Source organism: Sinocyclocheilus rhinocerous, unplaced genomic scaffold (assembly GCF_001515625.1).
Source record: "Sinocyclocheilus rhinocerous isolate Xijiao unplaced genomic scaffold, SAMN03320098_v1.1 scaffold1564, whole genome shotgun sequence".
NCBI classification, from domain to species: Eukaryota; Metazoa; Chordata; class Actinopteri; order Cypriniformes; family Cyprinidae; genus Sinocyclocheilus; species Sinocyclocheilus rhinocerous.
Genome location: NW_015638982.1, coordinates 402161 through 420210, shown reverse-complemented (window position 1 = coordinate 420210; position 18050 = coordinate 402161). Strand labels below are relative to the sequence as shown.

The 18050-nt window shown below is 37.1% G+C and overlaps 2 protein-coding genes across 4 annotated transcripts in view; both read left to right on the top strand.

Annotated features, from left to right (window-relative positions):
- Positions 1-2709, top strand: part of LOC107750773 (transmembrane protein 256-like) — a 7939-nt gene extending 5230 nt beyond the window's left edge. The window contains exons 3-4 of the mRNA XM_016566299.1: positions 1203-1283; positions 2139-2709. Of these exons, the coding sequence (XP_016421785.1) occupies positions 1203-1283; positions 2139-2180 (123 nt within the window). The 3' untranslated portion in view covers positions 2181-2709. The remainder of the gene's footprint in view (positions 1-1202; positions 1284-2138) is intronic.
- Positions 2710-3686: 977 nt separating this feature from the next.
- Positions 3687-13691, top strand: LOC107750772 (protein MB21D2-like). 3 transcript variants are annotated; one of them, XM_016566297.1, is made up of 3 exons: positions 3687-3813; positions 4692-4903; positions 11667-13691. In XM_016566297.1, the coding sequence occupies exons 2-3, from the start codon at positions 4702-4704 to the stop codon at positions 13028-13030; spliced, it is 1566 nt and encodes a 521-aa protein (XP_016421783.1). In that variant the 5' UTR covers positions 3687-3813; positions 4692-4701; the 3' UTR covers positions 13031-13691. The 3 variants fall into 3 exon arrangements, with proteins under 3 accessions (XP_016421783.1, XP_016421782.1, XP_016421784.1); XM_016566296.1 differs by having other exon boundaries at positions 3687-3822; XM_016566298.1 differs by having other exon boundaries at positions 3687-3867.
- Positions 13692-18050: the final 4359 nt, after the last annotated feature.

The window sequence follows — 18050 nt, the reverse complement described above, 5'->3', positions numbered from 1 at the left end:
TGTTTGTAGTTCTGGACAGAATCCTTCACCTAAGCGCAATGGATTGTGGGCAATATTAGCCATTAGAGTGTGCACGGATCCACACTTAAAAAATCAACCTGAAATAGTAGACCATCCGGGGACTTTTGGCATACTCTTTTCAACATACTATGCTTTGGGACACACTAATTCTAATCTCGCATACTATTTAGGATGGATAGTATGAACATTGAGACGCAGGGTATGTTTTTTTTTTCTTGTTTGTCGGGAGTAGACGTCACAGTTACGTCACTTGCAGCTGCGCGCGCATTGTGGTGGCAGAAAAACACTGGGAACAAGTGGAGGGAAACGGGTAAAATCCAAGGAATAAGAGAAAAAATATATTGTTGTGCTTTTGGATGTCAGAATTGGAATGGAAATCATTTTTATATAATACTGTTGTCATGCTGAAGCTGAACGCAGACGTTTAAACGGACAGACTATGGATGAAACCTGCTATGATTATCCTACTTTTAAAGCATAAATTTGATTTAAACAATAGGTCTATATAATATTCACATAGGGGACATATTGTATTAGCCCTACACTTAAAGCATGAAATATTATTTAAACCTATAACATTTTACATAACATTTAACTATTTTATATCACAATTCTGACTTTTTTTCCTTGCAAGTGCAAGTGTATATCTCCTAGTTTGGACTTTAAAAATTGATTCAACTCAACAATTGCGTGTTTGTCAATTCTGAGGAAAAAAAGTCGGAAGTGTGGGATTATAAACTCATGATTCTGAACCGAGGGGAAAAAAGAGAATGACGAGTTGATTTTTCTTATCAGAAGTGTGAGAAATAATCTCGGAATTGCAAGATAAAAGTCAGAATTTTGAAATACAAACTCAAAATTGCCTTTTTTATTATTTTATTCCATGGCTTGCACAGACTGCTACGTTAAAACTGGCATTTTCTGCCACCTTATAGACTCCGCCCACAAAAAACGTCATCACTGTTTGCAAACACTGAAATTGGGCTATAGGCTTCCATAGTATGGGGTTGGGAGTAATATACCAAATATTTTTTACTACATAACCTACATTATTGGCTTTTAAAACGGAGGAAACCTTATGAATGTCATGCATTATTGATAGTGTTTTTGTTTTGTTTTTTAGAATAAGGTGCAACACTTAGCCCATGTTCTATTTTTTTCTGTTCTTTTTGTCTCTTCAGTTGTATGATACAGCAAACAAGTATCACATCTACCACAGTCTGGCATTGTTAGGAGCTGCTCGCTGTAGAAAACCTGCTCTGGTAAACACCTTTTATCATCATTCTTACATTAACATAAACATCTCTAAACTGGAATCGGTGTAATGATAACTACAGTAATTACTGATATCATTAAAATATAGGCTGATTTCAGGTAAATTCAGTCACCTAACTGTCACAAAGTGTCCCAAATTGATCAGAATTCATTTTTTACATTACATCCCTTATGTCTACTATACCTTTTAAATATATGGCTGTTTGAGATATTTTATTGTTGATGGTCAGTAGCAGTATTCTGTTATGTAATATTGTCTTAATTATTCTAAATCGTATAAATTAGCAGTTGTCCCAGGCAACCGATTTCCTAATAGCAGCATTTTATGTCTGTCTGTTTCCTATCCTTCTGTGGTCTCTTGTTTCTCACATTATTAAATAGTAGATAACACAGATCAATATATCATGTCTATTTATTCATTTATTTGCTGAGTAGCCTTTAAAAAAAAACAGGATAATGCGCAGTCAGCCGCTCATTATTATAAAATAAATCCCTTTAGGGACAGGGAGATACAAGTCACCTGCACTTTGTGCATTGTTAAACTGTAATCTATCTATGATAGTGAATAATAATGTCATTGTGATAATGTTATTGCAAACCTGTATGCTGTTACAGTTAAAACAAGAAATAAATAATTTCATTACAGTGCTTGGATACTTTAAAATGTATATCTGTAGAGAAATATGCTTTCACCCCTTTATAAGGGTGTATATGGCATCTACCTTCAGGGCAAAACTGGAAAATGGCTTCATCTGAAATCTCATATTCTCTGAGTAGGTACTTGTTTTAAGTAAGTAGTCCACGACCGCTAAAAATGTTCTGTTTGGTATGAATGCGTGTAGTGTGAATGTTATCAGAATAAGTCACTTTACTGCTATTCATAAGTCCTCATGGGATAGTAAAGTGTCCATCGGGATGTGCACTTCAGAATCTCACCAGAACTAGTAAGTCATCAGGGTATTTTTCGCCTACTCTTGTGCCTGCTATACTGTTTTTCAGTCATTCAACTCTTTTCATAAACAGTTAGTTGCCTACTATATGGTGAAGTATGCGGTTTTATATGCAGCCCATGTTAACCTGCCACTCTTTGAATTGTGGACTGAACGTCAGTGACATAATCAAATGTCACTGATTTATGAGTTTCTACTGATTGAACATCACTGATATCAAACCTGACACCTGGCACTCTATTTGATTTGTTACCATTGTCTGCATGTATTATCAATCTACACTGTTTAAACGATATTAATTTCATGTTTAAATTCACATAATAAACACCTTTTGATCATCGTCAGGCTGAAAGCAAATGAATAGAGTAGTAGAAGAATGATACTCATTATGCTGTACTTTGCTTGATGACCTCCACGGAACAAAGTGTCTGTTGGTTTGAAATGAATTGAATAAAGAACCAAAGCTTAAAGGGTTAGTTCACCCAAAAATGAAAATTAGCCCATAAATTACTCACCCTCAAGTCATCTTAGGTGTATATGACTTTCTTCTTTCCGACGAATCAAAGCAATCACATACATTAGTGCGGAAGTTATACCCTTTAATCAAAAAATTACAGTTAATATTATGGTTTCTAAAATCTTTTTTTTTTTTAAGTAATGAAAATGTTTGTGTATCTTTCTAGGTTTTTTTTAATTTTTTTAGCCAGATACAAATACACCACTGTTCATGGTTCTTTTTTATGTTTTTGAAAGGATTTTTGTAAGATTAACTGCATTCAAACAAACGGTAGCAAACCGTAATATTGTGAAATATTTTTTTTTACAATTGCTGTTTTCTATTTCAGTGTATTTTAAAGTGTAATTTATTTCTGGGATGACGATGCTGAATTTTGAGTCTTCAGTGTCACATGGTCCACATTCTAATGCTGAAACTTTTTATTGCTGTTGTTGATGTTAAAAACAGGTGTGCTGCTTTTCTGTGGGAACTGAGATGCATTTGTTTCAAGGTTCTTTGAAGAACCGAAAGTTCAACCGAATTTATTTTAAATCCTTCATAAGATAAATGTCTTTCAAAAAAAGTTTACATTTTCAAATAACATAATAATTAATAAAAAAAATATAGCTGCCTTTTAGAAGTGTTTCCACTTTTTACCAATGATCATTTCTATCCTTGCTTCAAAATCAAACTAAATGATAATATAATATAGGCTAATATAATATTTTTTTAAATAGATTTATAATAGAAGAGTGAAAAAACGCAGAATTTAAACAGAACTGAATTTACCAACAACTGCGAATGATTGTTGTGAGACATAAATCAGTGCACATACATAGTTTACTCTTTTGTATAATTGCACCTAATGGCCTGCATACATTTGCGTCCCGTTAAAAAAAACACTACTAATCCCAAGATCCTCGGTGGAGGTCCATGATTTCCGGGAATAGTATCGCCAGTGAAGGCGCGCGCAGGGGGACCTTTTGGAAATGACTCGAGCTGAAATCCTGTTTCAGAAAAGAAATTATAACAAACAACCCGGGGTCTACGGCAGAGCGCACCGAGCCAGCGGTAAACAGGGTGTGTGTAAACCATAAACAACGAAAGTCATCGCTGAATCTAGAGGTGTTTAACTGGTTAGCACGTTAGCTCGCTCCACACCTGCTAGTCGGCTCATTTAGGCTGCTTGATCTTCACGCATCTCATGCTCGTTTATCACAAGAAAACAATCTATTCCCTCTCATACAGCACATGTCATGGGGAATTCTTGCTTAGATTACATATTTCAGAGGTGTCGCTATGTTTATAATAATGACCTGTCAAGTGGATCAGTTGTTTCGCTAGAGAGACATTAGCTGGCTAATTAGCGGATTAATCTGCCCACTGACCCACATTCCGCTTCAGCCGCTGTGAATAACTAACCTGCGTTTAAATATTTAGGCGGTATTAAACATTAATCTGAGTTTGAGTTGGGTAATTAGTGGTACTGAGTAAATGCTATTTTGTTTCTGCATCAGAAGTTCAGTGTGTTTATCATTTAATGGTGAGACATGTTTAAAATAAGTAATAAATAGTGAAAACTAATCATTAAAATGTCAAAAAAGCAGATCCTATTGTGTATGCATTTGTCATTTTTATTGAATTTATTTTATTTTCTTAAATTTGTGTGTATATATATATATTAGTATTTATAGAGTTTTAGCTTTTAGTTTTAATTACTTTTTCTTATTTGTAAGTCGCTTTGGATAAAAGCGTCTGCTAAATGACTAAAAGTAAAATGCAAAAAAGTCCACATCTAGGCACTCGCATAGTTAGCAAAGTAAAAAGCCTTCATTCTAAGACTAAGATTTTATCATTAAAATGCACATTTATAACGAGTCGTTGATATTCATAAGTATAAGTGAGATGATTTTGTGACCGTTTGGTAATATTGATGTGGTTTCTCTCAGGTAATGCTCAATGGAGACGCTCATGAGTGCCGTGGCCCCGCGTGCACCGGCGACGGTGAAGCGGGGGTCCGAGGTGGACTTCCGCTCGGGCACGACTCTGGAGCAGCTGTCGGCTCAGGTGCAGGAGCTGGTGCAGCTGGAACAGGGGGAGTTTGGCGACCAGACCGCACTCGAGGTGCACACGGCCAAAGACTTCATCTTTAACATGCTGGGTGAGGATATCATAGTGAACACATAAATATTAGTGATGCAAAGTCCGATTCATTTCCGCGAACCGGTTCTTTTCGGACAGATCGGCTCATTGAACCGGTTAAAAAAGCCGATTCATCGGTTCCTGACGTCATCAAGCAATAACGTCTCTACGCATTTCTTTTCTAACAACTCAATGCAATGTTATATCAATGAAAAATTCAAATAAGTAATTTGTGTCAACACATATTGAAACATTCAAAAAATAAAGTTATTTGTGTGAAAGCATATTGCTGATTATTGCCATATAATTCACTTAAGTTAATGGTGTTTGTGGTCACAGTTTCCATCGCTGATCCTTTATGTCAGATACGACTGACTGACCAATATTGACTAGCCTACAACTCGGATAAGATTCCTAAAAGTTTCACACATTACAGACATTGATGCACAAACGCGGATATGTTCTACATGTCTACAGTATAGCGAATGAATAAACCAGTCTTATAAACTCCTTGTTTTCACTTAAGCAACTTTACATATAATATGCATGCACAATAAATTCTTCTAAATGCATATGTAACCTAAATGTATAATAATAATAATAATAATAATAATAATAATAATAATAATAATAATAATAATAATTATTATTATTATTATACATTTAAGTTACATATGCATTTAGAATAAGCTTTTATCCAAAATGACTTACAAAAGAGGAACAAATGACTCCAAATTCAGTCACAATGCCAGGTTTATTATACAATAATAATCAAGTGCTAAGAGTATCACAAATATTTTGATGCACATCTTTCTTATTAAATCGTTGTATTCCACCTCGTACCGTTACAATTGATAGAGAATCACAAATGCTATTTGCTGTAGGCCTATTCCACATAATAGTATGCAATAAAACAATATACAATATGATTCGTTAACATGTAGGCTACCTAGGAGCTTACTGCATGAATCCGTGAGTACAGTTTACAAACCTGAGGGAACGGATTGCGAAAGCGTGCGCACGGATTGTTTTTTTTTCTCCTACAGGTGACTTCCCGGGCTCCGTACTATTCTGATTAGGTGTCAATTATTATTATTATTTTTTTTTTAATCGTTCTGAAAGTGATTCCAACTATATTGTAGTTATCGTCCTTGGTGTGAACGGGCCTTAAAACAGTAAAATAGTGTTGATAATGCAAGAAACACTACATTTTCAGTTAAAGTCAGTTCATCATTAGCTGCGTTTACATGGACCCTACTAATCCGATCGTAATAGGACTTGAAGCACAATCAGAATAAAAAAAGTCACATGTAAACACGTCAATCGGATTGAATTGGCTAGATCCGACTAAAATTTCGATCGGATTGTATTGTAAGGGGTGGCTTATTCCTTTTGTAATCCGAGCGAGAGGACATGTAAACACTTAATCGGATTGAAAACCGAAACTGGGAAGTACTGCGCATGCGCAGTGACGTAGAAATAGGTTACTGACGTATGGCACGCGGAACGAGCTGTTCTTCCTGGTGAACAAAGTGTCATAAATGAGTGTCCCGTCATTATAAAACTCCCCTTTCACTCAGCGTCTGCGAAGTGGAGCAGCACAACGTCCCACCAGTTCTTGTTTAAGACTTTCATTCACAGACGACTGGTTTTGGGTGCAGAAAGGGGCACTTTTACTGCTTTATAAAGTAAGCAGCACTGCACAACAGTTCATGTGCTGGTAGTTGCCTAATTAGGACCCGAAGTAGATAAATATCACGTGTGCTGTTTGAAACCGGTAGATGCGGCCGCCATCTTGGAACGGTCAACTTGCCGTCATTCACCATTCTGTAGGTTCGCACAGAGCCGTTGAGCTGTTCTCTGCAGGATTGTGGCATCTTTCGAATATTCAGTGATATGACTCTTAAGAAACTTTAATTAATGCTGTCACATAACAAATCTGTTCAAATATAAAATTAAATGAATTGCTAATTACTACATTGAAATAAAAATGTAAAGCCTGTACAATTATTAGAAATCGTGAATATAAATTATTGGGAATCATGTAAAAAAATTAAAATAAAATAAAAACCGTGCACATTTCATTTATCTATTATAAGATTAATGTAGTTTTGTTCGCTTGGCTGTTTCCTTATAAAAGTCCAAAAATTTGTCAAGTTTTTCGTCAGGTGTCTTTTTTAATTATATGACGTCATTACGTTGCTGTCTTGCCGCCAGCCAATCGCTGCATTGTTGATCGTGGTTTCGAGTATCGATACATAGCCCCTTTTAAACCAACCCATGAACACGCAATTATCTCAGATAACTCAATCCAGCCATACTAATCATCAACAACAGGTGCGTTTGAAGAACCGAATTAGCCAGATCCTGATTAGCGCGATGATATTGTCTTGGATGTGACATTTCATCTCGGATGTAATAAGCGAGGTACGAAGAACGGGCCCCAGGCCTCTGATTCAAAGCTTGACCCAAGTGAAGTTTGTCCAGCAGATGTCTCTAGTTCCCCTTGTTTTTTTCCCCTCAGTACATCCCACCAGATTTTTTTCTGCCATCCTGCCAGTGTAACTTTTATGTTTCTTTTTGTCTGCCTCCTGTTGCTTTCATTTCCCTTTTTCCTCTCGGCTTTAATCCCTTGATGTTCAGCCAAAAGCCTACTTATTTTTCTTGCTCGCTGTTTCCATCTCTCGCTCTCTAAAAATATGCAGACATTTTCAAAGCAACATCCATCACACACCTACTGAGAGTGATGGGTAGACAGCTTTTTATTTTTATGCTAGGAAGGGTGCTCCTTAGCATTCATTTGGAATATTCTGCCTCATTACATATCAATAAAAAAATGATGATCTACTTTGGATGACCCTTACCTGTCCATCAGGATTTAGGTTTTAATTCATTTCAGAAGACCTGAATAGATTCATGTAAAGCAAGAGCCTTGATTTAAATTGGCATTGATGTTTGCTTCCTTTAGCAATCATCGTGATTTCTGTTTTCACACCTCCATGACCTGCAAACATTAACATACCATCTGCATGCCAGCCTCTAAACTCACTACAGTCCTGCAAATGTATTTCTCCCAGAGGAACTAATTAAATCGGAACCGTGTTAAAAATGTAAAGGGCAAAAGGGATCATTGTTATTGTAGAAAAACAAAAAGCACTCAACTTCGTTGTCCTGGAGTGAAGGTCACTGAGTCCCCACAACAAACACCGTCAACAATTTTCAAATTGTGAAGACATGTATTGTTCTTTGTGTGTAGTCATGTTTCCGCTAGGTTTTAGACCAAATTGAAATCTTATAAATGTGCTATTGTTAAATGAAATTGAAAATGTTGTTAAATGAAGGAATAAAAAAAAAAATCAGTCTTAAAGGCATAGCACTTCATTTACAAACATGTGACTTTTTTCCATAGGCCATAGAGTACAATGAAAATCTATGGGGTCCAATATTGTTTGGAACCCAGTGTTCCTCAAAATATCTTCTTAGAGAGAAATGCATACAGGTTTGGCTTAACATGAGGGTGAGTAAATGATGACGAAATATTCATTTTGGGTGATCTACATTGCCATTCAAAAGTTTGGGATCAGTAAGGATTTTAATGTTGTTTTTTTTAAATGGATTTATGCTCATCAAGGCTGTTTATTTAATCAAAAATACAGAAAAAACAGTAATATTGTAAAATATTATTGCAATTTCTAATATTGGTTCCCTATTTTAATATACTTGAAAATATAATTTATTTCTGTGATGCAGCGCTGAATTTTTATCAGCCATTACTCCAGTCTTCAGTGTCACATGATCCTTCAGAAATCATTCTAATATGCTGATTTATTATCAGTGTTGAAACTGTTGTGCTGCTTAATGTTTTTTTTGGAACCTTTGATACTTTTTTCTTAGATTCTTTGATGAATAAAAAGTAAAAAATCATTTAATCAAAATAGAAATCTTTTCTGTCAAACTTTTGATTAGTAGTGTATATTGTAACACAAAATGTCTATTTTGAATAAACACTGTTCTTTTTAACTTATCAAAGAATCCTAAAAAGTATCACAGGTCCCAACTGTTTCCAACATAAATATTAAATCAGCATATTAAAATGATTTCTGAAGCATATGACACTGAAGACTGGAGTAATGGTGCTGAAAATTCAGCTTTGCATCACAGGAATAAATTATATTTTAAAGTGTTAAAATAGAAAACTGCTATTTTAAATAACGGTAATATTTCACAAAATTATAATTTTTTCTTTATTTTTGATCAAATAGATACAGCCTTGATGAGCACAAGAAACGTCTTTAAAAACATTAAAAATCTTACTGATCCCAAACTTTTGAATGGCAGTGTATCTTTTTAAAGATTTCTGTGCTGCTGTCAGCATCAAACATACTTGTTTACATGGCCTTTATGCGTTCGATTTCAGACAAACGAGAACAATAATTAGTCTTTTTAAAATGTCATGTAAACACTTTAGTCTAAGCTAATGCAACTATAGCTTGGATTCATCCATCATACAGTATACACATGATAATCGGAAAATGATAGTGTATGTGTCTATGTCCTGTATGCTTGGACAGACAGATTGTTGCATTATTATAACTGCATCCTCTGTCATTTAAATCATAATGTTGTAGTTATTTAACTTGGAAACGTCACAAATGTCCTGTAGAGGTGAATGAGTTCAAACTCTTGTAGGCCAATGTGTAAATCAGGCTTTGACAGCAGTGCATGCTGGCCACTGATACATGATTAGTAAGCGTGTATGCTAACCAGTTCCCTTTGGCATCTGTCGTGGAGAGTGATGTTTCTTATTGAAGGCATTATTTTTTTGTTTGTTTTTGTTTTCAAGTGGTCAATAATGGTGACCATATGAGGGAGTGAAATGCACCTGGTGCTAATGGCTTTTGCCTTAGGGACTAATGAACATAATTAATTCATTTGCATAAACAAACTGGTAATTAGTAAAGCCGTTGCTGCTTGTGTTAGACTACATGATTTTAACACCCCCAGCAAGACAACAATTATTTTACTTATTTCCCTAGTGAATGATTGTCTTCAGATTATGGGTCATTAAAGCACTATTAAGTAACACATTCATATGGCAGCTATGCTTACAGTATTCAGTAATTGTAAAAGCATCCTTTTAATTACAGTGGATTGAAATGAAATTAAATGAGTGTGTGGTAAATAATCCTAAAGAAATGCGTGTTGACCAGTTTCTGCCTTCATAAAATATTAAAAGGCAAGATGTTAATTTTCATGAAAAAGATTCCACTGGAGATTTTAAATGTTCATTTGAAAGAATTTAAAGAGCTGGGCCACATCTATAAATGAGTGTGTGGTAAATAATCCTAAAGAAATGCGTGTTGACCAGTTTCTGCCTTCATAAAATATTAAAAGGCAAGATGTTAATTTTCATGAAAAAGATTCCACTGGAGATTTTAAATGTTCATTTGAAAGAATTTAAAGAGCTGGGCCACATCTAAAAAAAACAAAAAAACAAACAAAAAAAGCAACGGCTTGAATTGCAAAACAGAATTGAGGGAGACTATTAATTTGTCTTTCACTTTGAATGAGCTGGAATTATCTGACTTAGACTGAGAAGAGGTTTAGGGAGATTTCTGTCTTCTTAGGAAAAGCATCATCTTCCTCGGTTTCCCTCCCTTCTTTTTATCTGCTTTTATTCGTCACTTCAGAAACCAATTATTTAACACTTACTGCATATTTGTATAATATATATATATATATATATATATATATACACATTCTGAAAGGTGTATTTCTGGTAATATGATTTATGACTCGTGATAAGTGCTCTTTCTTGTTCTATGACATGGTTCATTCAATAAAAGCTGTTGGAGTGGGCTTCTGCAAAAATTATCTCCCATGTTACTGCACAAATAAATCAATGTATGGGAAACTGGTAATGTATATCGAAATATCGGAAATGTGTTTAAAAATCATATCACCGTTATTGAAAAAAATTATATCGCGATACATATTGATATTGAATTATTGTCCAGCCCTACTTTAAAGGCTTATATTCTTATAGATTTAAAAGTATGAAATGTAAATGTAAGAAAAGGAAATTTCTTTAAATTGAGTCCTGCATCCTAATCAGTTGTGTGCCATAGGGCTGCACTTTAGAATGTTTCTGCCCTTCGTCTCACCTCCGGCCGTTTTTGCAAGACACAAACAGGAAGTTCAGCCAGGTGATGCTTTTCCTCATTAGTAGGGTGAAGATTATTTTTAGTGCACTTTCCTTGGGAGCAATAATGTAAGGATTTTTTTTTCCTTTTTTTTCTGGCAGTTGGTCACAAAAAGAACCTAATAGACATTATAAGCCACTAACAAATTTACTTTTTTTTTTCAGAATTTCCCAGCATTTTGAGCTTAAAAGGGATTGTATACTCACAAATGACCTACCCTCAAGTTGTTCCAAACCTTTATGAGATTCTTCTGTTAAACAAAATAAAAATGTTTTGGTTACCAAACAGTTGACAGCAGCCATTGACTTTCATGGAAGTCAATGGCTGCTGTCAACTGTTTAGTAACCAGCATTCTTCAAAATATCTTCCTTTGTGTTCAACAGAAGTAAGAAACTCATACAGGTTTGGAACAACATGAGGGTGAGTAATTAATGACAAAATTTTTGGGTTAACTATCTAATTGTTTGGAAAAGTGATAACGTAATCAGTCCTTTCTATTCAATGTCTACCCACCCTTCTACTTGTCTTTTTACAGGTGATATTACCTCTTTTTGTCATGAATATTCTTCGTCTTCACAGGCCTGGTGCAGAAGGTAGACAAGCGATTGCCAGTTGCCAATGAATATCTGCTGCTATCAGGTGGAGCCAGGGAAGGTGTTCTTGACCTTAACCCAGAGGATCTAGGTGACTACGCTAAAGGTGTTGACTTTGATTTGGACTTCACTCTACTAGTGCCCGCTCTTAAACTGCATGACCGAAATCAGCCCGTGACGCTGGACATGCGGCATTCCCCACCATGCCATTCTTGGCTGAGCCTGCGCCTCTGCGACCCTGCGATGCTGACGCGTTGGAGTATTTGCTGTCAAGATGAGAAAACTAGAGAGAATAAAGATGTGGAAGATGAGGAGGAAGAAACCGAAGCAGTACGAGGCTCAATCCCATCCCTGCAGCCTCCTCAATCATTAGATGGATGTTACTTCTCTCCGTTGCTGGTTGCCGATTGGTTCTGGAGTGTAGTTGGGACGGCGGTAGAAGAGTTGCGGAGAAATCCTCAAAGAGGGATTCCTGTTCCTGATCATGTTGAGCGGAATGGTCCACTAACAACACTGATTCTTACTGCAGGAACTAGTCGTATCCTTTACGACTTGCTTCCAGTGGTGTCGTTTCGTGGCTGGCCGGCTGTCGCACAGGGCTGGCTCACGACCAACCATTTCTGGGATGGCAAAATAACGGAGGAGGAGGCCATCAGCGGGTTCTACTTGCTTCCTAGCTGTTCTCCAGCTGCCAGCCCCTCAACCAGACCTGACCGCGAATGGAGACTCGCCTTCTCCCGCAGTGAGGTTCAGCTAAAGAAATGCGTGCCCTATCCAATGGCACAAGCCTTCCAAGCAGCTAAAGCTGTACTGTCAAGACTATTAGCTCGCCCTCGCACCGGCCTTAGCCTCTACCACCTACGTACCTTGATGTTTTGGGCTTGTGATCGCTTGCCTACAACCTACCTTAGCTGTCCAGATCATGAGACTCCTGCACGGCTGTTCCTTGGTCTACTTGATGACTTGGCTCACTGCATTCTGGGCAAAAACTGTCCTAATTACTTCCTCCCTCAGTGCAACATGCTCGAGCACCTTACGGACAGTGCCGCCCTGTTAGTGGCACGAAAACTTGCACATTTACGTTCCGATCCTACAGAGCATTTAAGAGCCACTTTGGAGCAGGCACAACAGGCATGCCAACTCAAACGTGAGGCCGCAGTAGCTGCGAGCAATGGCCATGGGTTATCATCACCTACCCATGGACATGGTGCGGGATCACCACAGGACGACCGGCTAGCACAACGACTACAACAGCTGGTGACCGAAAACCCTGGCAAGTCTATTTCAGTCTTCCTCAACCCAGATGACGTTACACGCCCGCATTTCCGCATTGACGACAAGTTCTACTGAGTGGACTGAGCTGGTTTACACATTGCCCAGGGTACAGAAACCCTATACGACAGAACTTCTAGAAGACATAGTCATGTCACTGTGCTACTGTATTACCAAATAGTAAAATAGTCTTCACAGAGGGGTTTCTTCCCTCTGTTTGGCTCAACAAGGCTGACTACAATCAAAGTTGCTTGACACTCCAATGAGGGATTGCATGAATTTCACAGGTGTCACAATGTCAGGGAGAACAAAATTTACAGGGGAAGGACAGATTTTAGTTATGCGACTCGTATAAAATCGAAATTCAATCGCATCCTAAGGAATCCTAGCATCCTAGATTTTGAAGAGTTTTTTTTTTTTAATTGCTACTCAATACTACTGAGAAAGGAAACTAGTATTTTCTGCTGTGTTCCACAGTAAATCCCAAGGGCAGTATAACTGGAAAACCAACTAGGCCAAGGTACATTATGATGAAATCGAATGTAATTTTTATTTTTTTGGTGTATGTGTGGAGAAGTTTGCAACTATTGATCACATAATCTTCTCTTACTTTAGTCTGTCAATTACCCTGCTTGCTCCCTTTCTCAGGTACTTTTTTTCTTTTAACTGGTGAGTCTTGAGTTGTTCTACAGTCAAAAACAACAAAAGCAGAAAGCAAGAAAAAGATGAGGAATAACTCATCTGTCGAAACAATCTTTTTGAAACAAATGCTGTTCGAAGCTATTTTTTGTTTAGTTTTTTTAGATTCTTAAGTTGGATGCGGGTGATGGTCTATCAAGTTTCAGAGACTGTTTTAGATTCGTTGCTTAGTCATAAGTTAAATGCGAGCAATGGCCATGGGTTATCATCACCTACCCATGGACATGGTGCGGGATCACCACAGGACGACCGGCTAGCACAACGACTACAACAGCTGGTGACCGAAAACCCTGGCAAGTCTATTTCAGTCTTCCTCAACCCAGATGACGTTACACGCCCGCATTTCCGCATTGACGACAAGTTCTACTGAGTGGACTGAGCTGGTTTACACATTGCCCAGGGTACAGAAACCCTATACGACAGAACTTCTAGAAGACATAGTCATGTCACTGTGCTACTGTATTACCAAATAGTAAAATAGTCTTCACAGAGGGGTTTCTTCCCTCTGTTTGGCTCAACAAGGCTGACTACAATCAAAGTTGCTTGACACTCCAATGAGGGATTGCATGAATTTCACAGGTGTCACAATGTCAGGGAGAACAAAATTTACAGGGGAAGGACAGATTTTAGTTATGCGACTCGTATAAAATCGAAATTCAATCGCATCCTAAGGAATCCTAGCATCCTAGATTTTGAAGAGTTTTTTTTTTTTAATTGCTACTCAATACTACTGAGAAAGGAAACTAGTATTTTCTGCTGTGTTCCACAGTAAATCCCAAGGGCAGTATAACTGGAAAACCAACTAGGCCAAGGTACATTATGATGAAATCGAATGTAATTTTTATTTTTTTGGTGTATGTGTGGAGAAGTTTGCAACTATTGATCACATAATCTTCTCTTACTTTAGTCTGTCAATTACCCTGCTTGCTCCCTTTCTCAGGTACTTTTTTTCTTTTAACTGGTGAGTCTTGAGTTGTTCTACAGTCAAAAACAACAAAAGCAGAAAGCAAGAAAAAGATGAGGAATAACTCGCAAATCTAGGCCTTGTCCTTTATGTATCAGAAGCTGTTGTACAGCCTGTCGAAACAATCTTTTTGAAACAAATGCTGTTCGAAGCTATTTTTTGTTTAGTTTTTTTAGATTCTTAAGTTGGATGCGGGTGATGGTCTATCAAGTTTCAGAGACTGTTTTAGATTCGTTGCTTAGTCATAAGTTAAACTGACAAAACTGATTGATGCAGATTTTCTGTCTTCATGGTTTCTGATTGGATTCTAATCTGCACCTAAATAAGCAGTACGTGTTAGTGTTATTCTAAGGGCTTTTCTTTGTCAATCGTTGTTGCATATGTCTGGATAAAACTAAATATGGAAGATGCTTTGGAAAGTGGGATTTTGTGGTGATAAAGGTTTGCCAGCACTAAGTACTGGAATAATAGAAAGACCGATCCAGTGCGGGCAACAGAGGTTTAGAGAAAGGATAGAAGGAACGTGTATAGAGACAGAGGAATGCATCTCAGTGTTTTTTTGTGTTTGTGAAAGGGTCCTACAGTATCTCACTCTTGCAGATTTGCATTGGTAGCTGTGGGAGGCAGAGATGGATGAAGAAAGTCAAACACGACGTCCACTGGATAGATTAGGCCGAACTAATGGGACCGGGACTGTAGACATCTGCTCTCCCTCGCTCATTTTTGCTTTCTGTCTCATTCCTAAATCCTTCCCTCTTCATCGGCCTCCATCTCTGGCTGTTCTTGATCCATCTCTACCTCTTTGACTGTGCTCAAGGATTAAAGAACAATGTTACATGTGTATTCAGCATAAATCGCATTAGCGCCCTGTGGGAGTTGGCAGACCATTCGTGTGTGCTGCTGACATGGCTGCTGCGCAAATACAGAGCAATCAGTAACAGCGTTGCCTTTGAATGACAGCAAAATGGTGAGGAATAGGCTTTTTCTAGTGGATTTCTCATTCCAATATGTGAGACGGGAGACGTGCTACTGAAAAGAGTTTGTGTAGTGTTGCACATGGTACAGGTAGGCTTTTATACATAATGTCTGCTTCATGCCAAGGAAAAGACACCAAAGAGAGTTTAAAAGACTGATTGCTTAGATTAAATGTCATGAAGGAAAACGGATGTATCTCTATTGTACATTGTCAGGGTTTGACACTATACCTTAAAAGGCCTCTTTAGTGGGTTTAAATATTGTAAAATGCTTGAATCAATATTTGTAATGCTATTTTAAATGTTTTTCTGCATATATTAGCACAATGCCTGATATCAAATGAACAGTGGTACTATGCAAGATTTCAGAATCATCTCTATGAATGAGATATTAAGGCCTACCATTTCTGTGATCATTACCGAGAGTGTTTTATACAATGAATTCATTGGGGAAAAAAATTAATGTTCCTGCCTCGGGGCATGATAAAATGTTCCAGACGCATTTCAGGTGAAATATCTGAAGGAAGCCAAAGCACATAATTTTCTTTCCCAACTTTTTAATGATGTGGTCCCAGTGTTTCATTTTCTGACAGCAATAGTCCCTTGTGTCATGCTGTTGTGTACAAAAGTTTGTTTTGCCCTGCTCAAGCGGAAAAGAAAATACTAATGTAAACAACTTATTTTACCTCTTGAATTAATCTTGTCATCAACCCAAATTCCCTGAATGAAAATGGAACGATGCATATTTAAATGGTACCAAATATTTATATATTCCATATCATTTCTCTAACGTGCCTCAGAAGGCTTTTTTTTTATAATAAATGTGCTGGGCTGGGGGGAAATTGCCCTCTGTGTAATCATGTGTGATGATGCTGGTCGTAGCATGAAATAAAACATTACATCTATGAGGATTTGTACTGTTTATATTTAATATCTATAAATGCTGCTCATCTCAGATCTCAAAGATATTATCTGTACTCTAAATAAAGACCAATTTCAGTCAGGTTAAATGTATTTCTATATTATATAATTTTGTAATAACAAATACGTTTTTGTGTATCTGTGACTATAGACTTGCTCTGCTGGGCAAACTATCTGTGTGCTGGACTAAAACATGCTAGCCTAAGTTTGCAGGTATCACACCTAAAAACAAAGTGCATTTGTGCTGCAGAATTTGAAGGCATACTAAATAAGGTTTAGAATTAAAAGGCAGATTAATCCTACAAAAAAAAGGCTTGAAGTTTCGGTGCCCCTCTCCATGTGAAATACAATGTCGGTCCAACAGAGGATGCTGTTTGACTACAAAGTGTTAGCTTGAACTGCAAGCATTCTTTCTGTACCCATTCTAGATGTCACTGTAACAGCCATATCTCTGCTCAGTCTCACTACACATTATTCTGTATTTGTACATAGATGTATGCACAGGAGATTCCAAAAGAGTCCACATTGAAGATCTGTTATTTTATTTTCATTTAAGCTTGAAAATTAAGTTTTAGGATTTGGAATAAATGAAAACCAAGATAAGTTATTATATTAAATGCAGAAGAATGAAGATTCTGTACAATTTCTACATCACCAATCAGATGTAGTTTGTGGTGTTTACCATGTTGAGTCTGGAATAAAGCTGGGATAACATGGATTTGCAGGATTTGCACAAACTTGTGGAGTCCATGCCAGCTTGAGTGCTGCTGTCTTTCAAGCGAAAGGGAGACGTACCAAGACATTTCAACTTCCCCTCAAATTACTCCACTAATATAATTTGTGATTTTTGTATTTTGATACATTATCAAAGAACATTTTCACTTAAGTCCCGCGAGTTCAAGCACTCTCAAAAACTCCCATAATAATCTCTAAAGCTGTTTACACTGTGAAATTAATATCTTACTTACATTCATACATCTTCACTTTGTTGTTTCTGATGAGAGAATTAACCAGAGAATTCAATCAACCAGTGCGCGCGGTGACGAAACAGCGTGTTTCAGCCTCTGATTGGTCCTTGCATTCATAAGCTCAACATAATCGTATGGAATTGGTTATAATGCACAAGTGCTCTTGCTCTGTGCCAGCCAGCGAACGCAGATTTTAATTTAGCAGCTGGTGATGTTTTTCTTTTAGTTTACAGGACAAACTGCTTGGTGTGTTAAGATTCCAAATTTAAGGGGGGCCTCCCCTGGTGTGTTCACTTGTGGACATTTGGAACACAGTGTTGTTCCTAATATAAAATAAATTACAATTACTAGGCTGGCCCTAAACATAATTATCTTGCTTTAACATTTTAGATGAATTAAGACATTATGTGTCCCTTTAGTAATGTGGTTTGGTCATGTTTTACTGTCTTACTGGGTTCATTTTGACATTTCATACCCCCAAAATGGCAAAATCTCCTCGCACTCTAAAAAATGCTGGGTTAAATACAACCCAGTGCTGGGTAAAATAGGGACAAACCCAGCAATTGGGTTGT

What these genes read in the sequence shown, in the direction of transcription:
- LOC107750772 (XM_016566297.1), top strand. Translation starts at nt 4,702, where the DNA reads ATGGAGACGCTCATGAGTGCCGTGGCCCCGCGTGCACCGGCGACGGTG. An exon ending in CTTCATCTTTAACATGCTGG is followed by an intron (nt 4,904 to 11,666) that starts GTGAGGATATCA and finishes TCGTCTTCACAG; the next exon opens with GCCTGGTGCAGAAGGTAGAC.